The sequence below is a fragment of the Zeugodacus cucurbitae genome, chromosome Y (genome assembly GCF_028554725.1).
Source record: "Zeugodacus cucurbitae isolate PBARC_wt_2022May chromosome Y, idZeuCucr1.2, whole genome shotgun sequence".
Lineage (NCBI taxonomy): Eukaryota > Metazoa > Arthropoda > Insecta > Diptera > Tephritidae > Zeugodacus > Zeugodacus cucurbitae.
Genome location: NC_071673.1, coordinates 9,483,690 through 9,505,326, shown reverse-complemented (window position 1 = coordinate 9,505,326; position 21,637 = coordinate 9,483,690). Strand labels below are relative to the sequence as shown.

General features: G+C 37.5%; 1 protein-coding gene across 1 annotated transcript; it reads left to right on the top strand.

Annotated features, from left to right (window-relative positions):
- Nucleotides 1-8,068: 8,068 nt before the first annotated feature.
- Nucleotides 8,069-11,031, top strand: LOC128923457 (uncharacterized). Its single transcript, XM_054235728.1, has one exon. It carries the CDS (start codon nucleotides 8,069-8,071, stop codon nucleotides 10,880-10,882), a length of 2,814 nt encoding a protein of 937 aa, XP_054091703.1. The 3' UTR covers nucleotides 10,883-11,031.
- Nucleotides 11,032-21,637: the final 10,606 nt, after the last annotated feature.

Sequence of the window (21,637 nt, the reverse complement as noted above, 5' to 3'; positions counted from 1 at the left end):
TAATTTTTAATAGTAGTATTTATTTTTTTGAATTATAAACATTTTAATTTAACTTAGCACTAATTGGTGCACAATATTTTTGGTTAACCTGTCTCGAGCTAACACAAATAGATTTGATGGTTTTCCCACACGTGAGCATGCAACATATAATTGCCCATGGGAAAAACATGGATTATCCAAATCTAACCCACAAATGGAAATTGTTTGGCCTTGAGACTTATTAATGGACATGGCAAAAGCTAAACGAATAGGAAACTGTAGTCTGTGCATTATTGAGGTTCGATTTTTTTTTTTCAAAATAAGATTTACTAAATAAAATGAAAAGCAAGCTAATAATACTTACTTTTATTTAATTCGTTTAAAGAGTTTTAAATAATAAAAAGAAAGCAAAGTGTGGCCGAGTCTGATAAATTTTAAACACACGTTTCACGTTAATATATATATATTTTTGGCGTAGGAACCGCTTTAAGCGATTATAGCCGAATCCACCAGAGCGCGCCACTCATTCCTCCTTTTTGCTTTTTGGCGCCAACTGGAAACACCAAGTGAAGCCAGGTCACTTTGCACTTGGTCTTTCCACCGGAGTGGAGGTCGTCCTCTTCCGCGGCTTCTTCCAGCGGGTACTGCATCGAATACTTTCAGAGCTGGAGTGTTTTCTTCCATCCGTACAACATGACCTAGCCAGCGTAGCCGCTGTCTTTTTATTCGCTGAACTATGTCAATGTCGTCGTATAAATCGTACAGCTCATCGTTCCATCGTCTGCGGTATTCGCCGTTGCCAATGTTTAGAGGACCATAAATCTTGCGCAAAACCTTTCTCTCGAAGACCCCAAGAGTCGTCTCATCGGATGTTGTCATCGTCCACGCTTCAGCGCCATACATCAGGACGGGGATAATGAGCGACTTATAGAGTTTGATTTTGGTTCGTCGAGAGAGGACTTTACTTTTCAATTGCCTACTCAGTCCAAAGTAGCACCTGTTGGCAAGAGTGATTCTGCGTTGGATTTCAAGGCTGACATTGTTGGTGTTGTTAATGCTGGTTCCCAGATAAACGAAATTATCTACAACTTCAAAGTTATGACTGTCAACAGTGACGTGGGAGCCATTGACGCGAGTGCGCTGACTGTTTGTTTGATGACAGGAGATATTTCGTCTTGTCCTCATTCACCACCAGACCTATTATTTTTTCCAGCAATAGATTGAAGAAGTCGCACGATAGTGAGTCACCCTGTCTGAAGCCTCGTTTGGTATCGAACGGCTCGGAGAGGTCCTTCCCGATCCTAACGGAGCTTTTGGTGTTGCTCAACATCAGCTTACTTAGCCGTATTAGTTTTGCAGGGATACCAAATTCAGACATCGCGGGATAAAGGCAGCTCCTTTTCGTGCTATCGAAGGCAGCTTTAAAATCGATAAAAAGATGGTGAGTATCGATTCTTCTCTCTCGGGTCTTTTCCAAGATTTGGTGCATGGTGAATATCTGGTCCATTGTGGATTTTCAAGGTCTAAAGCCACACTGATAAGGTCCAATCAGTTCGTTGACGGTGGGCTTTAGTCTTTCACACAATACGCTCGACAAAACCTTATATGCGATATTGAGGAGACTTATACCACGGTAGTTGGCGCAGATTGTGGGGTCTTCCTTCTTATGGATTGGGCAGAGCACACTAAGATTCCAATCGTCAGGCATGCTTTCTTCCGACCATATTCTACAAAGAAGCTGATGCATGCACCTTATCAGTTCTTCGCCGCCGTATTTGAATAGCTCGGCCGGTAATCCATCGGCCCCCGCCGCTTTGTTGTTCTTCAAGCGGGTAATTGCTATTCGAATTTCTTCATGGTCGGGTAATAGAACATCTATTCCATCGTCATCGATTGGGGAATCGGGTTCGCCATCTCCTGGTGTTGTACTTTCACTGCCATTGAGCAGGTCGGAGAAGTGTTCCCTCCATAATCCCAGTGTGCCCTGGACATCCGTTACCAGATTACCTTCTCGGTCCCTACATGATAATGCTCCGGTCTTGAAACCTTCTGTTAATCGCCTCATCTTTTCATAAAATTTTCGAGCATTACCCATGTCGGCCAACTTTTCAAGCTTTTCATACTCACGCATTTCGGCCTCTTTCTTTTTACGTCTGCAAATGCGTCTCGCTTCCCTCTTCAGTTCTCGATATCTATCCCACCCCGAACGTGTTGTGGTCGATCGCAACGTTGCGAGGTAGGCAGTCTGTTTTCTCTCCACTGCGGAACGACAATTCTCATCGTACCAACTGGTTTTTTGGCGTTGCCGGAGACCAATTGTTTCGGCTGCAGCGGTATGCAATGAGTTTGAGATCTCGGTGTTTGTTTTCATTGGGGAGATTTTTTTTATGTGGTATGTCTCCAGCCCTACGCACAACCGCACAAGCGGGCTTCGCCTTCTCACTTTAGCTCGCCTCCAAACGCATGTCTGTTAGCTACCCAGGGGATACTTGGTCTAAAACCGGAAGTCGTGAGCTGCTTGAGTCATATGCAAAAGAATCGTTCCTGGCCACTCCCAAGTGAATGGCAATCAGAAACTTTCATCACTTGCGTGAACTTCTACATATGACCCCATTGCCCATGGGAAAAACATGGATTATCCAAATCTAACCCACAAATGGAAATTGTTTGGCCTTGAGACTTATTAATGGACATGGCAAAAGCTAAACGAATAGGAAACTGTAGTCTGTGCATTATTGAGGTTCGATTTTTTTTTTTCAAAATAAGATTTACTAAATAAAATGAAAAGCAAGCTAATAATACTTACTTTTATTTAATTCGTTTAAAGAGTTTTAAATAATAAAAAGAAAGCAAAGTGTGGCCGAGTCTGATAAATTTTAAACACACGTTTTACGTTTAATAAATGGTAAATTTTAAACACACGTTTTACGTTTAATAAATTTTAGCTAAAATAAACGTTTGGACTTTTAATATAACAGCATCTGCTTCTATAGCGCCATCTAGTCTAATACAGCGCACTTATTCAATTACCTTACAACGTCAACCGTTAGTATCACAAATAAGTGTCAACAAATGTATTCTCATATAGCGCCATCTACTGCAATAGCACATATAGCTCTAAATTTAACTCCAAATGAACTCCATACTTATGTTGTGCTTAAGATAAAACAGGAAAATAGTATTTTACACGTAATACTTAGGTTATGCTTAAATGAAAATGGGAGGCTTAAGCAATGCTTAAATAACAGCTGATTTTTGTTTTGAATTTGCTTTGAATTTTCAGCGACATCTTTCGTAGCGTAGGGCAAGTGTCCGTTCGTTTGCACTCAATAACAGCTTATACTTTTCATTCAGTTCTCATAGGTGCTCCGACTCGCTAGTGATGAAATTTGGGGTTCTTTTGTTGTTTTCATCAATTTTTGATATAATTTTCCTCGCAAATTTATGTATTGTCGGTTATAATTCAAATATTTCAAACATATTTTAATGAATGACATTTGTAAAACATATGTTGCCCATAACGTTGCCATATATCATAATAAAATTTTATAGAAATTAAGCATTGACTGTGAAACGCAAACGACTACTCAGTTTGCAACAATACTTAGCTAAGATTTTATTTAGGCACAACTTAAGTATGGACTGTGAAACCGGGCATTAGCCATACAAAATTCTATACCTAAATGCAAATAAATGAAATTTTTTTTTTTGCATTTAGGAAATACATGCAGAAATCAACTCTGCGATTTCCTAAATTCCTCTGAAATCTCCCAAATTCGAGGAAGATTTACTGGAAAAGAGTGGCAGCATTGCTTATTTGTCTGACCATATATATGTACATAACTTTATTTATTTCACGGATTGTATGTGATTTTTTCTTAAATTTAGAATATTGGAAGTCATAGATTCGTATAACTTTACCACAAATAATATAAGCTTCAAACAACGTATCTTCATTTAATGTTTTAGCAAGTGGCAGCTTTTGTTATGACAGCCTAAATCCATGAAAATTTAGAAAGAAATATAGCGCCATCTACTGTACCATAGCGCACTTAGCGCCACCAACTGGTGGATAGCTCTTTGCTAATAATAAACAAATAATTTGCAATAAATAAATAATGCGACTATAAGGAGAGTTATAAACTATCCTATCTTTCAAGTTGGACCAAACTGCACACGGTGTTAAAAATTTCATTAAAATCGGTTCAGTAGTTTAGGAGTCCATTGAAAACAAACAACGTGACACGTGATTTTTATATATTAAGATATATGTATTTTTTTTTTAATGTATATATATATAATACTAGCTGACCCGGCGAACTTCGCCCCGCTCAATTTTTATTTGAAATAGTTAAGCCGCTTTTTGAACTCTGTTCAAGGCCATTTATTTGTATGGAACGTTAATATATTCAGGAATAACGTCTCTGATCAATTTAAATATTTTTGGCGAAGTTCGTTCTTTGTTTTGTTGTGTAGCGTGTAAACAAATAAAGAAGATGGCTCTCCAACACGCTAACATGACACATACATACCTATGTATGTACATATGAAACTGTAAAATTTTGAACTTAAATGATAAATTGGTTTGAATCATTCGAATTCTCAGAATGAACATTTCCTCACTTTTAGATTTGCTGTGTTGAATTAAACTATTCACTACAGTGAAATTATTATTTATGAATAAAGACGGAAACCTTAGTATATACATATGTGGTATAAAAATCCACGGGATTGAGGTATGAACTTGAGGTCAAAATTTTTAAAATTATTGATGAAAATTTTCGTAGAGTTGATAATAAGCACAAATTTTCATAATATAGTTCATTTTTGATTTTATATTCAAGTTTTTAACAAATAAGTTAATTACAAAATTGTTAGTTGATAACATGTAACATTTAATTTTATAATCTTAGGATAGATAATTCTTAATTTTTAATAGTAGTATTTATTTTTTTGAATTATAAACATTTTAATTTAACTTAGCACTAATTGGTGCACAATATTTTTGGTTAACCTGTCTCGAGCTAACACAAATAGATTTGATGGTTTTCCCACACGTGAGCATGCAACATATAATTGCCCATGGGAAAAACATGGATTATCCAAATCTAACCCACAAATGGAAATTGTTTGGCCTTGAGACTTATTAATGGACATGGCAAAAGCTAAACGAATAGGAAACTGTAGTCTGTGCATTATTGAGGTTCGATTTTTTTTTTCAAAATAAGATTTACTAAATAAAATGAAAAGCAAGCTAATAATACTTACTTTTATTTAATTCGTTTAAAGAGTTTTAAATAATAAAAAGAAAGCAAAGTGTGGCCGAGTCTGATAAATTTTAAACACACGTTTTACGTTTAATAAATGGTAAATTTTAAACACACGTTTTACGTTTAATAAATTTTAGCTAAAATAAACGTTTGGACTTTTAATATAACAGCATCTGCTTCTATAGCGCCATCTAGTCTAATACAGCGCACTTATTCAATTACCTTACAACGTCAGCCGATAGTATCACAAATAAGTGTCAATAAATGTATTCTCATGTAGCGCCATCTACTGCAATAGCGCATATAGCTCTAAATTTAACTCCAAATGAACTCCATACTTATGTTGTGCTTAAGATAAAACAGGAAAATAGTGTTTTACAGTTCATACTTAGGTTATGCTTAAGCACTGAAAATGGGAGGCTTAAGCAATGCTTAAATAACAGCTGATTTTTGTTTTGAATTTGCTTTGAATTTTCAGCGAAATCTTTCGTAGAGTAGGGCAAGTGTCCGTTCGTTTGCACTCAATAACAGCTTATACTTTTCCTTCAGTTCCCATAGGTGCTCCGACTCGCTAGTGTTGAAATTTGGGGTTCTTTTGTTGTTTTCATCAATTTTTGAAATAATTTTCCTCGCAAATTTATGTATTGTCTGTTATCTATATATATAAAAGAAAGTCGTGTTAGTTACACCACTTATAACTCAAGAACGGCAGAACAGATTTGGCTGAAATTTGGTAAAGAGGTAGCTTAGAGCCAGGAGACGGACATAGGATACTTTTTATCCCGTTCGACAGCGTTCCTCTGTGACTTGACATGAAACGTCAGTCACTATAAAACGTGGTATAACAAAAAAGAATCAGACTTGGAATAACAAAACGCAAATGACAGCTATGTAATTGACGTAAAATGACAGCTATGTAATGACGTATGGATGACAATTTGATATTTGTAAGAAATCAATATTAAAACTATTTCTATTAAATAAATAATTAACAAGTGGATTGAAGTGAAGTGAAGTTTAATTAATAATGCCGCGACCAAGACGATCGAATCTTTCCCGACAAAGCCGTAATGCAAGAAGAATACAAAATACTGCAAATGAAAGGACTGAAGAAGAACAAGAAATTGCACGTGAACAGCGCCGCAATAGTATGGCTAGACTTCGTGCTTCTCAATCACGAGAGCAAAGTGAAGCAGCCCGTGAAACAGCTCGGTTGGCAATGCAGAATCGTCGAGCGAACAACAGAAGTCAACAAATAGATAATTTGCGACGCAGAACAAGATATTTAGCTGATTTGAATCGAGCTGCGTTTCGATACGATTGCAGCAATGATTACAGCTTGCATCCTAGCGTTTGCATTGGGCAAATGGACGTTGTTTGCGAGTATTGTGGTGCATTAAAGTTTTCCGGAGAAACGCCTGGATTATGCTGCGTTAATGGTAAAGTGAAATTGCCAGTGTTGGCTCCGCCACATGAGCCATTGTATTCATTGCTTTGCGGTGAAACACAAGAATCACGCCACTTTCTTGCAAATACTCGAAAATACAATAGTTGTTTCCAAATGACGTCATTTGGGGCAGACATTATCGAAGAAGGAGGTTTTAATCCGACATTTAAGGTATTTATTTTTGTACTTACATAGAATGTAGTTAAAGAATAACTTACTTTATCTATTGGTATGTATTATACTACTCTCCTACAGAAAAAGTGTTTATAACCCAGTTAATACTGTCTGGTTTTTATTTTGTAGATACAAGGACAGGACGAAGATACACAGAATAAATTTTTACAAATATATTTCATGGGCAACATGGAAGAACAACTTGATCGACGCCTAGGGATCAATGCAGGAATGAAGCGAGCAATTCTTCAAGACTTGCAGTGTCTGCTTCATGAACATCATGCGTTGGTCAGGTTGTTTAAGAGTGCTTTAGAGCGCATGCCAAATTATGACTATAAAGTTGTCATCAAAGCAGATAAACGACCATCTGGAACACACGAACGCACATTTAATGCTCCAACAGTAGACGAAGTTGCCATCTTGATTGTTGGTGAACAATTGGAAAAACGCGATATTGTGCTTACACGTCGCGATACTGGGCAACTGCAACAAATATCGGAAACTCATCGATCATATGACGCATTGCAATACCCACTGATGTTTTGGCAAGGAGAAGATGGATATTATTTTAATATTAAAATGATAAATCCATTGAATGGTAAAGTATCAGTATCTTAATAATGGTTAATGTCTGTATTATTTGCCTTTGAAATGGTTAATTATCAAATTTTTAATTTCAGGTGAAGAAACTACAAAGAAAGTTAGCTCAATGAATTATTATGCATATCGTTTGATGATTCGTCAAAATGCTGACAACTAGAGTTGTGCGGTTTCGTCGATTGTTTCAGCAGTATTGCGTTGACATGTATGTAAAAATAGAAACGGAACGTTTAACATTTATTAGGTTGAACCAAGCCAAACTGCGTTCTGAGGAGTACATCCATTTACGTGATGCAGTTAGTACTGAAGGAAATGCACCTAATATTGGTCGATTAACTATTCTGCCGGCGACGTACATTGGTAGCCCACGTCAAATGCATGAATATGCACAAGATGCAATGACATATGTTCGTCATTACGGCCGGCCAGATATCTTTATTACTTTTACCTGTAATCCAAAATTGATAGAAATTACTCAATTGCTGCTTCCCGGACAAACATCAAATGATAGACACGGCATCACAGCACGTATATTCAGGCAAAAAATTCGGTCCCTGATGAACTTTATTGTTAAACAACGCGTCTTTGGAGATACTCGATGCTGGATGTATTCAATCGAATGGCAAAAGCGAGGCCGCCGCACGCACACATTCTTATTTGGTTAGTGGAAAGAATTCAGCCTGACCAAATAGATGATATCATATGTGCCGAGATTCCTGTTCATGAAGTCGATCCAGACCTACATGATGTTGTTACTACTAATATGATTCATGGACCGTGTGGTGCCATCAACCCCCAATCACCTTGCATGGTCGATGGAAAGTGCTCTAAACGATATCCACGGAAATTAACGGCGGAGACTGTCACTGACAACGATGGGTATCCGCTGTATCGGCGTCGATCACCAGATGACAACGGTCGAACTGTCACAACGAAAGTGAAAAGAATGGATTTCGTTGTCGACAACAGTTGGATTGTTCCATATTCGCCACTTATTTCTAAAACGTTCAAGACACATTGCAACGTTGAATACTGCAATTCAGTTAAGTCCATAAAATATATTTGCAAATATGTTACGAAAGGCAGTGATATGGCGGTTTTTGGATTGCAATCCTCGAATACCAACGATGAAATTTCACGCTATCAAGTTGGTCGTTATGTGAACTGTAATGAAGCGATTTGGCGTATGTTCGCATTTCCCATTCACGAACGTCATTCTACTGTTATAAATTTGCCGGTGCATCTAGAGAATGGTCAACGAGTATATTTCACGGCTTCGAATGCTACGCAACGTGCTGAAACACCTCCAGCAACTACATTGACCAGTTTTTTTGCAATCTGCCAAAGCGATCAGTTTGCACGAACTTTGCTTTACTCGGAGATGAAACGTTATTATACTTGGAATGCTTCATCCAAGAATTTTCAAAGACGGAAGCAAGGTGATGCGGTTTCTGGGTATCCAGATGTGCGTTCTACTGATGCTCTTGGTCGTATGTATACAGTTCATCCAAAGAATGATGAATGTTTCTATTTGCGGTTGTTGCTGGTAAATGTGCGTGGGCCAACTTCATTTGAGACACTACGAACTGTTAATGGTGTAATATTCCCAACATATCGTGCTGCATGTGAAGAATTGAACTTATTAGAAAACGATACCCATTGGGATACGACAATCGCTGAAGCCATTATCTCTGCATCTCCAAGTCAGATACGCACATTATTCGCTATCATAATTTCGACATGTTTTCCATCAAACCCATGTAACCTGTGGCACAAATACAAGGATAGTATGTCAGAAGATATTTTACATCAAAGTCGTGTCAGTTCCAGAAATCACGATATTGAGATGAATGAGGAGATACATAATCGTGCTTTACTCTTGATCGAAGATATGTGCTACCTCATGTGCGGTAATTTATTAATCAGGTTAGGAATGCCAGCGCCAAATCGTGAAATGAATGACGCATTTAATCGAGAATTGGAACGGAAACGTGAATATGATCACCAGGAATTAGATTTAGTAGTTCAAAGGAATGTACCCCTGTTGAATTACCAACAAAAGGAAGTTTATGATACTTTAATGAAGGTAATCGCTGATGAAAATGGTGGTTTATATTTCCTAGATGCCCCTGGTGGAACTGGCAAGACATTCCTTATGTCATTAGTTTTAGCAACTGTTCGGGCGAGATCCAACATAGCGGTTGCAGTTGCTTCTTCTGGAATAGCAGCCACATTGTTAGAAGGATGCCGTACGGCTCATTCAGCATTCAAATTACCGTTAAATCTTCAAACTATTGAAGAACCAATGTGTAATATTGCAAAACACTCAGCAATGGCCAAAGTTTTAGCGACATCGAAAATCATCATCTGGGACGAATGCACAATGGCGCATAAACGTGCATTAGAAGCACTTAACCGAACATTAAAAGATTTACGCAATGACTCGAGATGTTTTGGAGGAGCAATGATTTTACTGTCTGGCGATTTCCGCCAAATACTGCCAGTAATTCCAAGATCTACGGCTGCCGACGAAATAAACGCTTGCCTCAAATCGTCAAATCTATGGCGCTATGTGAAGAAACTGCAGCTGACAACAAATATGAGAGTTACATTGCTTAATGATACATCTGCTGAAGATTTCTCGGAGCAATTGCTGACTATCGGTAATGGTCAAGTACCTGTCGATGAATCGAGCGGATTAATATCATTTCCAAATAATTTCTGTAATTTTGTCTCATCAAAAGACGAACTTATCAACAATGTATTTCCAAATATTATTTCTAACTACAAAAATAATGAATGGTTGAGTGAGCGAGCAATTTTAGCGGCTAAGAATAAAGATGTAGATGACCTGAACTACATAATTCAAAATAAGATCATTGGAACAATGCATTCATTCAAATCTATTGACTGCGTCACAAATGAAGATGAAGCCACCAACTATCCAATTGAATTTTTAAACTCTTTGGACGTACCTGGCTTACCACCGCACAATTTACGCCTAAAGGTTGGCTCCGTAGTAATCATGCTTCGAAACATAAACCAACCAAAACTGTGCAACGGTACGCGTTTGGTGGTTAGTAAATTGATGAACAATGTAATTTACGCTACGATAATGATAGGAAAATTCAAAGGTGAGGAAGTTCTCATTCCGAGGATCCCGATGATCCCAACCGATATGCCGTTTGAATTTAAAAGACTTCAATTTCCGATACGTCTTGCATTTGCCGTGACAATCAACAAATCACAAGGCCAATCCTTAAAAGTTTGTGGTTTAAATCTAGAACATTCATGTTTTTCCCATGGTCAATTATACGTGGCATGTTCACGGGTCGGAAGACCATCTGCGTTGTTTGTTTTTGCGCCTGATAATAAAACAAAAAATGTCGTGTATCACAAGGTGCTTAAGTGAAGAGCAACCTATGTACTAAAATACAGAAATAATAATGAATGATTAATGTAGTTATTTAATTTTATTTTGTATTTTTTCGAATAAAATAAAAAAAAACTGCTTATTTATTGCCATTAAGGCGGAACAAAGTTCGCCGGGTCAGCTAGTAATTTAAATATTTCAAACATATTTTTATGAATGACATTTGTAAAACATATGTTGCCCATAACGTTGCCATATATCATAATAAAATTTTATAGAAATTAAGCATTGACTGTGAAACGCAAACGACTACTCAGTTTGCAACAATACTTAGCTAAGATTTTATTTAGACACAACTTAAGTATGGACTGTGAAACCGGGCATTAGCCATACAAAATTCTATACCTAAATGCCCATAACGTTGCCATATATCATAATAAAATTTTATAGAAATTAAGCATTGACTGTGAAACGCAAACGACTACTCAGTTTGCAACAATACTTAGCTAAGATTTTATTTAGGCACAACTTAAGTATGGACTGTGAAACCGGGCATTAGCCATACAAAATTCTATACCTAAATGCAAATAAATGAAATTTTTTTTTTTTGCATTTAGGAAATACTTGCAGAAATCAACTCTGCGATTTCCTAAATTCCTCTGAAATCTCCCAAATTCGAGGAAGATTTACTGGAAAAGAGTGGCAGCATTGCTTATTTGTCTGACCATACATATGTACATAACTTTATTTATTTCACGGATTGTATGTGATTTTTTCTTAAATTTAGAATATTGGAAGTCATAGATTCGTATAATATAAACTTCAAACAACGCATTTTCATTTAATGTTTTTAGCAAGTGGCAGCTTTTGTTATGACAGCCTAAATCCATGAAAGAAATATAGCGCCATCTACTGTAACATAGCGCACTTAGCGCCACCAACTGGTGGATAGCTCTTTGCTAATAATAAAGAAATAATTTGCAATAAATAAATAATGCGACTATAAGGAGAGTTATAAACTATCCTATCTTTCAAGTTGGACCAACCTGCACACAGTGTTAAAAATTTCATTAAAATCGGTTCAGTAGTTTAGGAGTCCATCGAAAACAAACAACGTGACACGTGATTTTTATATATTCAGACTAGCTGACCCGGCGAACTTCGCCCCGCCCAATTTTTATTTGAAATAGTTAAAACGCTTTTTGAACTCTGTTTAAGGCCATTTATTTGTATGGAATGTTAATATATTCAGGGAATAACGTCTCTGATCAATATAAATATTTTTGGCGAAGTTCGTTCTTTGTTTTGTTGCGTAGCGTGTAAACAAATAAAGAAGATGGCTCTCCAACACGCTAACATGACACATACATACCTATGTATGTACATATGAAACTGTAAAATTTTGAACTTAAATGATAAATCGGTTTGAATCATTCGAATTCTCAGAATGAACATTTCCTCACTTTTAGATTTCTATTCACTACAGTGAAATTATTATTTATGAATAAAGACGGAAACCTTAGTATATACATATCTCGTATAAAAATCCACGGGATTGAGATTTGAACTTGAGGTCAAAATTTTTAAAATTATTGATGAAAATTTTCGTAGAGTTGATAATAAGCACAAATTTTCATAAAATTTGTTTTAATAAATAAGTTAATTACAAAATTATTAGTTGATAACATGTAACATTTAATTTTATAATCTTAGGATAGATAATTCTTAATTTTTAATAGTAGTATTTATTTTTTTGAATTATAAACATTTTAATTTAACTTAGCGCTAATTGGTGCACAATAGTTTTGGTTAACCTCTCTCGAGCTAACACAAATAGATTTGATGGTTTTCCCACACGTGAGCATGCAACATATAATTGCCCATGGGAAAAACATTATCCAAATCTAACCCACTGTCTAAATGAGTCTTAGCACCCTCAACCCAACACACCAATACACCATCACACCACATTTTCACTCAACCACACAACACTGACACGGCACATTCACCACACTCCCCACATCAGTATACCACGCCTACACCACACATAAGAACACCACCCCAAAAGGAACAAAAAGAAGGAGGAGCGATCGCGCCGATTGCCCTTTTTGCCTTACTAGGTCAAGGCCAGACCGCTCACACACCAGTCTGTCGCCGAGTTCAGTCGAAGACACACCGTGCCGTCCGTGGTCGCTGCATACGCTTTGATTCTTCATACGTACTCGTTTCCAATTTTATATACTTACCTAGTGTAAACCGAATTTATAAACTTAAAGATTACTATTTATATACTTACCTATTTTTATATATTTATCACCGTGAAATAAACCGAATTTGTAATCTTATAACTTATAATTCGTTATTAATCCTTTTTTGATATCATCAGCGATCATCAACACGCAAGTTTTTTTTCGTAATTTCCGATAAACGAGCATCTCGGCCAATCTTTTTTCTATTTTTTATACATAAATTTAATAAATTATAATTAAAAATAATTATCTATTCAAAACGTTATACCATTAAAGCCAAATATCCTTTGGTGAAACCCTTTCGAAGGGAATGCGTTAAAGTGTAAATTGAAATAAACGAAAAGCAAAGAAGCAAAAGACAACACCACTTATTTTATTTCTTCGGTATTTGTAAAAAGGCGAGTGTAAGATTTTAGACATGGTCCTTCGAGCCTAAAAGACAGGCACCAATGAAAATTAAAAATAAAACATTAACTCAGTGACCAATAAATAAAAACAACACATGAAGTGAAGTGCAATATAAAAAATACACAATACAAACCTAAAAGTTTAGTGAAGCTCCAGTGAAACAAATGTGCATATTCTGAGGAAACATAAAAAGAAGCCAAATACAAAATTTTTGTGCGTATATACACAGTGTGGTGAAATTACAAAATATACCTTGATAAGTACAGTGTTAAGTACAAGAAGAGAAGAATAAAGTGGAGTGCAAATTAATAGAGAAGGTCAGTGACCCATAAAATACATACATATGAAGAGAGTGTAAGGTGAAGTTCTGTGCGAAAAGGAAAAACTACAAAACATAATATAAATACATATACCCAAACAAAAAAAAAAAAAAGAAAAAAAAACGGGCGCGAAATCTAATACAAACAGAATAATCACCACAAAAAACGCAAAATCAACTCAACTAATTGGAGCATCAGGAAAAGAGGAAATTAGGAACAACTTCGCCACATCCCAAATTAACACCCACACGGACTTACATATCTATCTAGCCAATACCCAATACCCCTGAGGAAATTCAAAGTGAGTGTATCCATTTCATTTTTGGACTTAAATTTTCATGTATATATGTATGCTTATACGGTTATATTACATAAAACCAGTAATTTTAATCCGTTTAAACAGTACCAAAACAAGGCTTAATATACGGTTAAATTCAAGTACCGATATTAAGCAAAATTAAACAGTTTTTTACACTCAATTTCTAAATATATAGATTTCCATATACATAAATTGACAAAGTATTAATAGCCTACAGATGCTCAACTTCGTGTAAAAACACTCACACTCACACAAAAAAAAAATTCAAGTATTTACTCGCAAATTTCTCACGCAATACCCCTTTTGTTTCTTAAAACACAAGCAGGATTGCACCAAAAGTGAGCAAAGGCAAATAATAAAATTCACACAAAAGGAAAATAAATCGAAGCATACAAGCGTAAAAACATACATATATACATACTCACTTCATTCCTACATACACATATATATGCATAAATATTTGATATAATATACAAGTCGATTAATATACCAACTTATTCGCGCATAACTGCAGACGAAATTTACCTTAATTTCTCTCTTACCAACCACTTATACATACATACATATTCGCACATAACTGCAAACGAAATTTACCTGCATATAACGAATTAGATTTTAACATATTTCATCATTTCTCTCTTACCAATCATTTATACATACATAAGGCGTAAAACCACCAGTGTTATTATACCCCACGTACACTGGGAAAAATTATTTATTAAAGAAAATATCAATTTGGAAAAATAATTTATTATTTCGAAATTATTACTAACAAATTATAAAATTCAATAAACAGCGAATATATCAAACATATAACAAACAAAGCTGTCGGTTAAATCAACAGAAAAACAATATATACACGTACTTCGAAAAAAATAAAAAAATAAAATAAAATAAATAAATAAATATATATATGCGCACTTGTACACATTTATATACATAAAAATTCAAAGTCCTTATTGGCGAATTTCACGTAGTTCCCCTTGTTCTTTGTCAAACAAAAACAAGCAGGACAACGAAGAACATATAAGAGCATTATTATATGCACATACATAAGCACATATCGTGCACACATATGTACAAATGGCATTGACCCTTATAATCACGAGCGCGCTCATATACAAGGGCATACGGATAATTCCGTAACAAAAAAAAAAATACGATAAACGCGGCATTTAATAACTTACGGAAAAATAACTCTTATTTATATTTAAAAGAGTTTTCGGTCACGACAAATCTCAGTTTACACTGAAAGAAAATATATATATTATTAAATAACATTTTCTAAATGAACATAGATTCAAAAGACTCTAAATCAACTCAGAGTTTAAAAATTCCTAAAATGATTACAGACGATAAGAGTACATGTACACCGGCAGAAGCTACACGCTCAAAGCAAGGTGCTACAAATCCGAAAAGAGGGAAAGAGATGTTGTACTCTAAATTCATTTCTGAGAGTGACTGTCTAATAAGATACTGCACTCGATTTACATCTTCGCCGATGCAAAACAACTCTGAATCGGCACTTGAAATAAAAGGTCAAACAATTGAAAATTTTTGGACACATCTCCAAGCGGTGTATGACTTAATAGTAGAAACTGATGATTCAGATCTACCAGAAAATTTTAAATCTTCGGCTTACGCCAAATATGAAAACTGTTTAGACCAGTATGTAGACACAAAAATTATGATCTCAGATCAATTAAAACTTTTGAAGTCAATCGCGCCTACTCCCCAATCGGGAGTAGAGCTGGCACAAATAAAACCCCAAGAAAATAATTCAGACATTTATCTCCAAGTGCCAGCATGCGATACGGAAATATTTCACGGATGTTATGATCAATGGCCGTCCTTCCGGGACATGTTCACAGCTCTTTTTATAAATCATCCTAAGCTCGCAGATGCACAAAAGCTATACCACCTAAGATATAAAACACAAGGGGAAGCAGGCATGATCGTCAAGCAATTCGGCTTAAATGGCGAAAGTTTTAAGCTGGCTTGGCAAGCACTAGTCCAAAGATACGAAAATAAAAGAGTAATGATAGAAAATCCTATTAAAACTATACTACATTACCCTAAAATCAAACAAGAAACAAGCCATGAATTTCAAAAGTTTTACTCGACAGTGACAAATTGCCTATCAGTATTACAAACACAAAATGCTCCCGTAGAATATTGGGACCATATGATAGTAACTATTTGCGCAGAAAAACTCCCTGATGCTGCGTTACTACGATGGGAACAGTCACTAGACGATAGAAGAGTGATGCCCACATGGGAGCAAATGAAAAAATTCCTCGCTGCTCAGTACGAGATAGCTGAGCGAAAGGGCAGCCAAAATATGAATGTAACTAGTCTTCAAAATGAGTCGAGTAAAAACTTGCTTAAACCTCAAGCCAGCAAACATATCCAATACAATACACACGTGAATAAAAGTCACTCCTTTGTGCCAACAAATGGCAAACAGTGTGTGAAATGTGTAAGGGGGGTCATAAAATAAGATCTTGCGAGAGATTTAAAAAACTATCCGTCTCTGATAGGAACAATCTCGTCAGACAACATAAACTTTGTATTAACTGTCTGTCGAATGCTCATACGACTAAAGACTGTGAAAGCAAATTTAATTGTGTGTATTGTCAACGAAGACATCACTCATTGTTTCACATTACCAATTATCAAAATACGAAGCAAAATCAGTTTCATAAAACCACGGGGTTAGTTGCTACAACCACATCAGGTAATCCCGAAATAAGGGAGGAACAACCAAGTTGCTCTAAAGCAGCAAAAATTCAAGCGCTTTATTCGGAAAATGAAAGCAAAACTCTTTTACCCACTGCGGTCATCACCATTGAACATAAAGGTGATATATTCAAACTAAGAGCACTAATAGACCAAGGCTCTCAAAGATCCTTCATATCAGCAATAGCTCAAAATCGGATAAAATTGCCAACCAAACATTCCAACTTCCAAATTTCAGGAATGGGCGGAAGAGTAGTCCAAAGCTCTAATAAAATCTGTCCCATTACCCTAATTTCACCCCTAGCGGATAAGCGCATTCAAGCAGAAGCTATAATCTTACCGCAACTTACAAACATGCTTCCTAGATACAAAATACAGAGCAAGCATTGGGATAAAGTTTTACACCTAAAACTAGCAGATCCCAACTGCAATACTCCATCACAAATAGATATTCTATTAGGCAGCGACCTTATACCGCAAATCATACTAGAAGGTGTTGAAAAAATTTCAAACACCCTTCTAGCTCAAAACACAATATTCGGTTGGATACTGAGTTGGCTAATTACGGAAACAGTTTCCACCATGACAACTCAAGTTGAAGAAATTTCAAATGAATGCCTTAATTCACAATTAAGAAAATTTTGGGAGTTAGAAGAACTCCCCCCTATACCACTTAAAACCCCAGAAGATCAGTATTGTGAAGACTTTTACAAAGCCACAACTACTAGATCAAGAAATGGTCGGTACGTCGTACGACTACCATTCAAACAACAATTCCCCAACACACTCGCCTTAGGTCACTCTCGCACCTCTGCAATACAGCAGTTTCTAAGTATGGAAAAAAACCTACTTAAAAAGGGCGAAATCAAACCAGAATATGATGAGGTCTTAGAAGAATACCTTCATTTAGATCATATGGAGGAAGTAAGCCTATGTGAAAAAATAATTAACGGCAAATACTATTCATTTTACTTGCCACATCATGCGGTAGTAAAGCCGGACAAAAAAACAACAAAAGTAAGAGTTGTTTTCAATGCATCGAGATCCACTAGTTCGGGGAATTCCCTAAATGACATTTTATTTACGGGACCGACACTGCAGCCGGACCTAATGCTCCTCGTTCTAAATTGGCGTTTATTCAGATACGTATTTAACGGGGACGTTAAATACATGTATCGACAAATAGTCGTACATGAAAAAGATCAAGATTTTCAACGAATTATTTTCCGAAAATCTCCCAATAGTCCACTACGCGACTTTAAACTAAAAACAGTTACCTTCGGCGTCAACTGTGCTCCATATCTGGCCATTCGTACCCTCCACGAATTGGCAGAAGACTCAAAGTCAGAATTTCCTCTGGCAACCGATGTATTAAAAAATCATATGTATGTTGACGATATTCTGTCTGGAAGCCACAGCCTTCCACAAGCATACGAATCACTATCACAGGTCATAAAAGCTCTCAAAACTGCAGGGTTCCCCTTAAGGAAAATCGCGGCAAATCACCCAAATATCATAAAAAATATACCAATAGATAATTTGTTGGATACTAATTTCTTTATATTCGAAAAGGAAAGTACAACAAAAACTCTAGGCATACAATGGAATGCGATATCTGATCAGTTTTCATACACTAGAGATTCAATATCTGCATTATCCGCCAAAACAAAGAGAAACATTTTATCCTCTGTGGCAAAACTGTTTGACCCCGCAGGATGGCTTTCGCCAATTATGATACAAGCTAAAATCCTGATACAAAAATTATGGCTAGACGGAACCGACTGGGACGAACAAGTGAAACCTATTCGCTTAGAAAAATGGTTCCAGTTCGCTAACAATCTCAATGACATCTCGCAAATACACATCTTCCACCTGAACGCTGCAATTTCGCTCTGCCTTTCACTACTACCGGTGTGGATTTTGCTGGGCCTTTTCAGATAAAGGCGTCCATGCTAAGATCACCCACGCTCATGAAAGGCTATGTGGCTGTCTGTGTGTTTCACGACAAAAGCAGTCCACCTTGAGCTATGTACTAATCTGACGACGGACGCCTTTCTCGCGGCATTTGCTCGCTTCGTCGGACGACGTGGCTTCCCTCAAAAATCATGAGCGATAATGGCAAAACTTTTATTGGAGCTCAAAGAGCGACAGAAAGACAATTTGTGGATTTCATGAAACAAGTATCACCCGATATTGTGCAAAAATACGCTCCACAAGGTATCAATTGGCAGTTTATTCCTCCAAGCGCTCCTCATATGGGTGGCCTATGGGAATCAGCTGTAAAAAGCTTCAAATCTCATTTTAAGAAGCTGGCTGGCAACTACAAATTTAATTATGAAGAATTCTCAACATTGTTAACCAGAATTGAAGCCGTTCTCAACTCACGGCCTCTCGCTATCCTCTCGCAAGATCCATCCGACTTCACAGCCTTAACCCCAGGGCATTTTCTTAAAGGAGCGCCCATACTGGCCACACCTGAGGCAGACGTGGCGTCGCTTTCCTTATTAAACAGATGGTAAAGAATTAAAATTCTCCATCATGAATTCAGTCTACGATGGAAAGAAGATTACTTAAAGGACCTCCACAGGTGGAAAACCGGTGGAAAACACCAGAAAAGGCGCCTCAGCTTGGAGATTGCGTTTCAATCAATGATGATTGTCTCCCCCCAACCGAATGGCGGCTTGGCCGCATAGAAAAGCTTTACCACGGCTCCGACGGTCATATTCGCGTAGTCGATCTTCGTACGCAAAACGGAACACTAACTAGGCCGCTCGTTAAACTATGCTTTCTGCCGACAGCCGATAAAATAATAACCTAAAATGAAAACAATAAACCGATAAAACGATAATTAATGAAACTATGAAAACAAATTATAAATGGTCGATCCACATGACGACCAACGCATACTATATAACGTAGCAGCAACTAACATATCGATATCTACAACACGCATATAATATTAGTACTATTTTAACAGGTAAATATGGATAGCGATATGCCCACAGCACCAACGCCAGCCGTTCGGTCAACGATCCACGTGACACGCCCGGGGCCCGCTCCAGCTCCTCGAACCCCTGCGGCCATAGCGCCACCAACCGCTGCCCGTGCATCACGCGCGAACCCGACGCCGGTGCCAGCAGCTCCGCAGCGCACCCGATGCCCACTTTGTCGGCGCCCACACCGATTGCCACACTACAGCATCTTCAAGAAGATGCTACCACCGCTACGACAGCAGATCGCCCAGGCACATGGCCACTGCTTGAATTGCTTGGCGACTACCCACTCCACGCCGGAGTGTACTTCAAGCTATGGGTGCCAAATATGCATGCGGCCGCATCACACCCTCCTACATCGCGAGGGGCAACCTGCCCCCCGTAACCGTGGTACGAACCAACGCCCGCAGTCGAACCATGTTGCACGAAGGCAACCACGGCACTCAGATAATCGACGCTCACACTATGGCACATTCACACGCCGCCGTCCACACAGGTCGCCGTCCCGTCGGTCCACTGGGCTCAGCAATGTGGTGGCTACTTTACAACAACTGCAACGACTACTAGGCTAATTACTCGCCTAGGGGGGCCGGGATGTCTAAATGAGTCTTAGCACCCTCAACCCAACACACCAATACACCATTACACCACATTTTCACTCAACCACACAACACTGACACGGCACATTCACCACACTCCCCACATCATCACATCACCACTTAACTTCCAGATCAGTATACCACGCCTACATCACACATAAGAACACCACCCCAAAAGGAACAAAAAGAAGGAGGAGCGATCGCGCTGATTGCCCTTTTTGCCTTACTAGGTCAAGGCCAGACCGCTCACATACCAGTCTGTCGACGAGTTCAGTCGAAGACACACCGTGCCGTCCGTGGTCGCTGCATACGCTTTGATTTTTCATACGTACTCGTTTCCAATTTTATATACTTACCTAGTGTAAACCGAATTTGTAAACTTAAAAATTACTATTTATATACTTACCTATTTTTATATATTTATCACCGTGAAATAAACCGAATTTGTAATCTTATAACTTATAATTCGTTATTAATCCTTTTTTGGTATTTTCGGCTAGTAATCACAAGGTGAGTAGGGTGACAGTAAAAAAACCCACAAATGGACATTTATTTATAATTTTACTCCATACTTATGTTGTGCTTAAGATAAAACAGGAAAATAGTGTTTTACAGTTCATACTTAGGTTATGCTTAAGCACTGAAAATGGGAGGCTTAAGCAATGCTTAAATAACAGCTGATTTTTGTTTTGAATTTGCTTTGAATTTTCAGCGACATCTTTCGTAGCGTAGGACAAGTGTCCGTTCGTTTGCACTCAATAACAGCTTATACTTTTCCTTCAGTTCCCATAGGTGCTCCGACTCGCTAGTATCACGGATTGTATGTGATTTTTACGAATGTTTCAACGTGTTCGGCGGTTCAATTCTGATAGGCTGTCCCAGATTAGGTATGATTTTAGTTGTGCGACGAGTGAATATAAAGATATGATTGTGAAAATTAAAAAAGAAGAGTGGAGGAGTTTTGTGAATGATAATAGGGATGACCCCTGGGGTCAGGTCTATAAGATCTGCAGGGGTCGTAAGAGGGAGGATATCACCTCTCTTCGTGTTGGTGACACTGTGTTATCAACGTGAAGAGAGTGTGCGGGGGTTCTGTTAGGAGCGTTCTTTCCCAGGGCTGAGGTTCAGGCACCCCATGCACATGAGGTACCTGTTCCTCCATTAGAT

What these genes read in the sequence shown, in the direction of transcription:
- LOC128923457 (XM_054235728.1), top strand. Translation starts at nt 8,069, where the DNA reads ATGCTGGATGTATTCAATCGAATGGCAAAAGCGAGGCCGCCGCACGCA.